Source organism: Mus caroli, chromosome 2 (genome assembly GCF_900094665.2).
Source record: "Mus caroli chromosome 2, CAROLI_EIJ_v1.1, whole genome shotgun sequence".
In the NCBI taxonomy this organism is placed as follows: Eukaryota; Metazoa; Chordata; class Mammalia; order Rodentia; family Muridae; genus Mus; species Mus caroli.
This window is the reverse complement of record NC_034571.1, coordinates 82337315-82345128: the sequence shown is the minus strand read 5'-3', so window position 1 is coordinate 82345128 and position 7814 is coordinate 82337315. Positions and strand designations below refer to the sequence as shown.

At 33.9% G+C, this 7814-nt stretch overlaps 1 protein-coding gene across 1 annotated transcript; it reads left to right on the top strand.

Annotated features, from left to right (window-relative positions):
- The first annotated feature begins 3558 nt into the window (after positions 1-3558).
- On the top strand, positions 3559-4497 carry LOC110289945 (olfactory receptor 5W2-like). Its single transcript, XM_021156365.1, has one exon. The coding sequence runs from the start codon at positions 3565-3567 to the stop codon at positions 4495-4497; it is 933 nt and encodes a 310-aa protein (XP_021012024.1). The 5' UTR covers positions 3559-3564.
- The last annotated feature ends 3317 nt before the right edge of the window (positions 4498-7814 follow it).

Here is a 7814-nt window from a genome sequence, read left to right as displayed (position 1 = left end):
GAGGTGGAATCTCAGGGTTGTTTTGATTTGCATTTCCCTGATGATCAAGGATGTTGAACATTTTTTCAAGTGCTTCTCAGACCATCAGTATTCCTCAGTTGAGCATTCTTTTTTTAACTCTTTACCACATTTTTTAATAGGGTTATTTGAATTTCTGGAGTCCAACTTCTTGAGCTCTGTGTATATATTGGATATTAGCCCCCTATCAGATTTAGGATTGGTAAAAATCCTTTCCCAATCTGTTGGTGGCCTTTTTGTGTTATTGACAGTATCTTTTGCTTTAGAGAAGCTTTGCAATTTTATGAGTTCCCATTTGTTGATTCTTGATCTTACAGCACAAGCCATTGCTGTTCTATTCAGGAATTTTTCCCTTCTGCCCATATCTTTGAGGCTTTTTCCCACTTTCTCCTCTATAAATGTCAGTGTCTCTGGTTTTATGTGGAGGTCTTTGATACACTTAGACTTGAGTTTTGTATAAGGAGATAAGAATGGATCAATTCACATTCTTCTACATGATAACTGCCAGCTGTGCCAGCACCATCTGTTGAAAATATTGTCTTTTTTTTATTCATCAGTCTTTATTCTGGTGCAAATGAAGCTCCTTTGATGAGAAGTAAGAACTACACTTATCTGTTAACATGAGAGTAATTGAAAATGTACTAAATAGCATAACTAATTTGGAAATTGACATTAATAGTTTTTTTTTTTTTTTTTTTTTTTTTCTGTGAGACTTATGACCCCACTAACTATGAGTGGTTGGTTAGGTTTCCAATTTCAGGCATGATTTTCCCTACTGGTAAAGGATTAAGTTCAATCATATAGCTGTTGGTCAATGCCAATACAAAGTCCACCATTGTAGGGTTATGGATCATTGTGTTGGCAAATAGGGTCAGATGCAGCTAAAATTTTCTAAGTCCTGAGTCATAAGTGTAGAGTTTATTCAGAAATAAGTGATTTATCACAGCATCTTAACAGAAACCAGGGTAACATCCATCCAGGTCTTGGGAGTCTCCTAGTATCTCCTGAAAAACTACTCAAATGGAATTTTCTCCTGGGTGGTATATATAATAAATATACATATTATATATTATATATAATATGAAAATATAGGTAAATATAGAATAAGTTTCCTTTTCAGTTTTTAGACATATTTAGTGTTATTTCTCATCCATAGTGTTTCTTCTATACTGACTACCCTCCTTGAATTAGTCTGTGTTCTATAGTGGAAGAGATTGTTTAGAATGTCTATATACATTCATATAAAATGTGACTTATAAGTATGTGTTATAGGCTATTGTCCAGTTACTCAAACAATGAAGGTCTACCAACATAAAGGGCCAAGAAGCCAGTAGTTGTTCAGTCCACAGTATATGAAAGACTAACAATAAATATAAAACTTATTGTATCTGATGTTATATATAAATGGTGTTATATTAGACACAAATAAATATATTTAACTTCATTAACATTATAAATATATAATGTATACACTATGTATTATTTACAAATATATATATGTAACTACACTAATATATCATGTTATATATACCATATACATTTATAATATAAACAAATAATTTCAAAGAATCAGAAACACTTTGTAACTTCGTAAGGACTGACAAAATTAATAAAGTGCGGTACACACGAAAGACATATGGTTCATATTGAAGTAATGAATGTGTGGAAATACAGAGAAGTAATGATATAATTTAAGGATTAAAAGTTAAATGAGTGTTTACTTTCAAAACTGTTCATATCATTTTATATTAATTATGTCTCAAAACTTGATGACTGAAAGTTGGTAATAATCCAATGTGGAATTTATGGTAATGGTTAAAAATGAGATAAATTCTACAAGGACAACTATAATGTTTAAGTTTGCAAACATTTTGGTTTAATTAATTTCTCTTTGGAATACAAATTTTTAGCACATATGTTTTTACCAATTATGTTTTAGAATGTAAGATTAATTTTCTGTTTCATCCTTACACAGATCAATTGGTTGTCATCAAAACTGAAGTTCAAGCTTTGCCTAAGATGTTCATTTATTCACTGGGGAAAATACAGAACCAGAAAATAATAAATTAAATGTTTTCATTACACAAAAGCCTTAGGGGATGACCTTCAGTTATATAGACATCAAATTTGCACTGACATGAGAAACACCAGCTAGTGTTCACTCATATTTAACTGTTCAGCTAAGGTAGGTTACTGAGTTTCAGCAATTAAAAGCACAGGTAATAATATTGATTTGGGAGGAGTAGATAAAAGCCATACAGATGAGCCAATTTTTCATTATTTATATTAGTAAAATCTGAAATGTAATGAATAGATGAAAGTTTGTTCTCCAAAGTAGAAGACTTTGAATAAAACTGTTAGAATTATCCAGATAGCTATTTACTTAAGTTATCTTATTCTAGGTTCACAAGCAACTCTTTGTTTGACCACAAGTAGATATGCATATTAACTGAAGTTTTTATTGTTCTCTGTTGACAGTTTCTTTTTTAATAGGTATCACCTATAAGTAACAATACATGATGACACAGCTTCACTTTTATATCATGTAAGCTACAAATGATACTTATAAAGGTAAAATAACAAAAATTATCTTCAATGTATATCTTTCCCTATTTCCAACTCTCCATATTTCACTTATGTGTACAAATTTAAGAATGCAAATCCACCACATATTAAAGACAAACATGTATCTCTGAAAGATTCATGTTTCTTTATTCTCTTTTCAAATTTAAGAGAGATGTTTGTCTTATAAACTTTATAGAAGACAAAGATAAGTGTGTTGATTTATACATTATAACATTTTATTTTAATATGCCCCGTGGGTGATCATAGTCTAACATTGTATCTCTAGAACACTCTTTGGAGCAGACATATACATGTGAAATTAAAACATATTCTTAGTTAAAATCTGATTTTTTTCCTTTGTTACTGAATGATACAGACCACATAGCATCAGAATAAAATGATTTTCATTTTTGCCAAACAGTGCCAGAGACTTCCATTGCATTTGAAATGATGAATATTCTTGAATACAGTCAAGAATTTGAAGAATCTGAATACTTACATTTAATATTTTGTTCAGGTGAATGCTTTGTTTTAAACATGAAGAAATGTCTACTCTCTTATTATATAGACTAATATTTCTATGATTGATCTATGTACACAAATATTGAAGATGAATTAAAATTCCATCAAATCAGAAGTATTATTGCAAAACAGAAGACAGATTTAAAATGTTAAAATTGTAAGAAGTTAAAATTTTCACAATGGTATGTGGCTTTCACATATGACAACTGAACTCTCAGACTATCAGATATGTTTCATTATGATCAATATCATAAAAGTATACTTACAGAGTAATATGGCTGGAAAGATTTCTTGGGGAAAAACAACACAGAAAATGAATTGCTATTGTTTTCTTTTTCCCTTTCTTCTTTTTTTCCCTCCTCTTCTTTTCTTTTCTTTTTTTTTCTTTTTTCTAGAGGTAACTAACAATGCATCTAGCCCACTTTGAAATTAGCTTCTAAATTCTACATAAAAAGAAGAATGGATAGGGGAAATTGCTCCTCTGTGGACAAATTCATTTTCTCAGGAATTACCAATAACCCTGACACAAAAGTGGCCCTGTTCATCACATTTCTACTTGTTTATCTCATTGCATTTCTTGCCAATCTTGGAATGATAATTTTAATTAGAGTGGATGCTCAGCTTCACACACCCATGTACTTTTTTCTCACCAATCTCTCCTTCTGTGACCTCTGCTATTGTACAGCAATTGGACCCAAAATGCTGGTGGATCTTTTAGCTGAGGAGAAATCAATTCCCTTTGTTGGTTGTGCTCTGCAGTTCTTGACATTCTGTGTCTTTGCAGATTCTGAGTGTCTACTGTTAGCAGTAATGGCTTTTGATAGGTACCAGGCCATCAGCAACCCATTACTCTATACAGTGAACATGTCCAGCATGGTGTGCTCCATACTCATGGTTGCAGTTTACCTAATAGCAACAACAGATGGTTTGATACATACAATCTTGGCATTTCGTTTATGTTTCTGTGGTTCTAATGTGATCAACCACTTTTTTTGTGATTTGCCTCCACTTTACCTGCTCTCCTGCTCTGACATACAAGTCAATGAACTGGCCTTATTTACTGTTTTTGGTCTCATTGAGCTGAGCACCATCTCAGGAGTTCTGCTGTCTTATTGTTATATCATTTTATCAGTCCTCAAGATCCGTTCTGCTGAGGGGAGGTTCAAAGCTTTCTCCACCTGCACCTCCCATCTCACCACAGTTGCCATTTTTCAGGGTACTGTACTCTTCATGTATTTTCGGCCAAGTTCTTCATATTCCCTGGATCAAGACAAAATAACCTCACTGTTTTACACTCTTGTGATTCCCATGTTGAACCCTCTGATTTACAGCCTAAGGAATAAGGATGTGAAAGAAGCCTTGCAAAAACTTAAAATGAAAATGTGGTTCTAAATAATTGTATCGTTTGTGTGTGTCCACTCACAAATATATTTGTTATATACAAGAATGTCTTAGAAGATGGCTGTGATTTGTAGTTTGTAGACAGTAAAATGTATATTTATTGTAATACCAATATCAAATAAATGGAATAGACCTCAAAATATGGCATTTCAGTATAAGTCTAATACAATTGCATAGCACTCACAACTATAATGTTTTTCTGATTATTTAAACTACTACTTATTTGTTTTTGTAATAGCTTTGAGTACTCTGTTTAATTATCATTTATTTTTTCAATTTACCTATTATATAACTTATTTTTAGGGTAAACTCCATAGTTTACTTTATAACAAATTTATTTTGTTGTCAAAGCAACAGTTTTTTATTGAACTTCAAAAATTTATAATGTACTTCAAAATAATCCTGAAACAGATAATATGCAGGATATCTTCTAGAGGAAATTACTTAAATTTAGTATGTAGTAGAAAGGTTTTGTTGACTAGGGAACTAAAAGTTGGTATGTTGGAGAGTTAAACACATCATAGATTGTAGCCCTGACAACTAGAGAGAGATTGAGGTAAAAAGGTTTATGGTATTGGGAAACCACAGAAACCTTACCTGATTATGATGTTAAAATCAAAGACACAGGTTCTGCCATTGCTGACACTCTGAATGTAAAAATCATTGTACTTCATACAGTAGCAGCATGAGCAGATATTTTGGGAAGTATTTTTTTTTTGCATAAAAATCTTCAACTAATTGTCTGATCATCTTTATCACTTAAATGAGTGGTCAGTGGCCCTTATTCAAAAGAGCTTGAGAGAAGGAATGGTTCTGTATGACTGAATATCCAGCTTCTCTCTGTGTGATAGAATTTCTCTCCATCAACTATGTATCATTTCTTTAATGAAGCTTTTTAGTTTCTTCATCTCTATATGCTTCTGTGATCATAGGTTCTATTTTAGTTTTGTTTCTTTAGTTCTTAATTAATGATACCTTTTATTTACTTAAATATCCTCAAATTACCATATTACTTTTTTTGTCCTAAATATATCTTTTCTGCAATTCAAAACTTTTTCATTATATTTTGTACAAAGAATGTTGAAAAAAAGAAAATGGGACACAATATAACACAACATTTTTGTATGTTTTACGTGCAAAATTATTGGAGGGTGTATTATGAAACATGCATACACACAAACATACACAGACAAATAAATTTAGTGTAATATGTGAAATGACTGTGGTTACTTAGAATTTGAATACATAATAAAGATATTAATTTGTGTAGATGAAACTAGCATATATTTGCATAGTATTTTGCACCTTAATTTAATTTTTTTGATAGCTTAAGTACTTTCCTGAAAGAAGTCACATTACATTTGAAGGGTTTAAGACAGAAGGGCACTGATGATTGTACACCCATCAAAGAATCTAAATACCATAGGTTGTCTCAGTCTTTATCAGTCAGAGGTTAAAATATTCTCCCATATCAATATTTTACTAGAGAAAAAAAAGGCCAAGAAGTGTTTCTTGTTTTGTGTTTGGAACATAGCACAGGGGTAACAACATAGCAGGAAGAAAAGTAACTATGAAGGATTATTCCTTTAGATAAAATGCTTTTTGAATGTGTACCTCTTTTTAAAATTAACCATTCATTAATCTTTTCACAATAGAATCTATGAATATGCTCATGGCTTGCTTCCTTCGATCTTGAAACTACAACCCTCAAAATGATGGTAGTAGAAGCTGAAATTTTTGAGAAATGATTAATTCGTAAGTGAAGAACATTTAGAAATTGGGAGTTTTTCTCACAAAACATACTTGAACTTCTACTTAGCCTTTTTACTGTGTAAAGATAGTGGAATCCCTGCTTTCTGAACCAGATTGTAGGATTGAACCATAACCGATTCTGCCACTACTAAGTGAGTCTTCTCAGTTAGACTGTGATAAATATTTTGTGGCTGAATATAAAGTAACTAGTATTTCTATTTTTTATGCATAATTCTAAATGTAAAATCAACAACATGTCAGAAGACATTATTTGAAATATTGAAATTTAAAGAAAAGCTTAACTTTTGCCAATTTCTATGCAGTTGACCTATCTCTCTTTTCTTTCTTTCTCTCTTCCAATTTAAAACTCCAGATTTTATTCCCCTTTGGGCTCCAGGTCCACCATCTGACTGTTCCACATACCATACCTCCTCCCCTACCCCCTTTCTCCAGGAAGATGCCACATCCCCACCCCCACCCTACCAGAACAGTAAACTCCCTGGGAGTCTAGTCTCTTAAGAGTTATGTGTATCTCAGAAATCCGCCTGCCTCTGCCTCCCGAGTGCTGGGATTAAAGGCGTGCGCCATCGAGGCCAGCCTGGTCTACAAAGTGAGTGCCAGGACAGCCAGGGCTACACAGAGAAACCCTGTCTCGAAAAAACCAAAAAAAAAAAAAAAAAAAAAAAAAAAAAAAAAAAAAAAAAAAGAGTTATGTGTATCTTCTCTGTCTAAACCCAGACCCCTCAGTCCTCTACTGTATGTGTGAGGGGGGCCTCATATCATCTGGTGTATGCTGTCAGGTTGGTGTTCCAGTATTTGAGAGATCTTTTGAGGGTCCAGGTTAATTGAGACTGTTGGTCATTCTACAAGGTTGCTCTGCTTCTTAGGTTTTTCCAGCATTCCCCTAATTCAACAACAGCATTTGGCAGCTTCTGTCCATTGGTTGGATGCAAATATCTGCTACTGACTCTTTCAGCTGCTGGTTGGGTTTTCAGAGGTCAGTCATGATAGGTCCCTTTTTGTGAGTATTAAATATCCGCAGTAATAATGTCAGGTCCTAGGGCCTACCATTGAGCTGGATCCCACTTTGGGCTTGTCGCTAGACCTTCTTTTCCTCAGGAACCTCTCCATTTTCATCCCTGGAGTTCTTTCAGAAAGGAACAATTATGGATCATAGTTTTGACTGTGGGATGGCAAACCTCTCCCCCACTTGATTCCCTTTCTTCCTGCTGGAGGTGGGCTCTACAAGTTCCCTCTCCCCAGTATAGGTCATTTCATCTAAGGTCCCTTTCTTTGGTCCTGAGAGCCTCTCAACTTCCAGGGCTCTGATAGATTCTGGATGGTACCCCCAACCTCCTACATCCTGAGATTGCATGTTTCTACTCTTTCTGCTGGTATCATGGCTTCAGTCCTTTCCCCTCTCCCAATACCAGATCATGTTTCCTCGCTTCCCCCCCCCCATCCCATTTTACTCCCAGGTCCCTCCATACCTGCTTGTGGTGCTTTTGGTTGCATTCTTCTACCTCCCAAGTGGGACTGAGGCATACTCACTTGGG

Coding starts and splice junctions, on each gene's coding strand:
- LOC110289945 (XM_021156365.1), top strand. CDS start 3,565: ATGGATAGGGGAAATTGCTCCTCTGTGGACAAATTCATTTTCTCAGGA.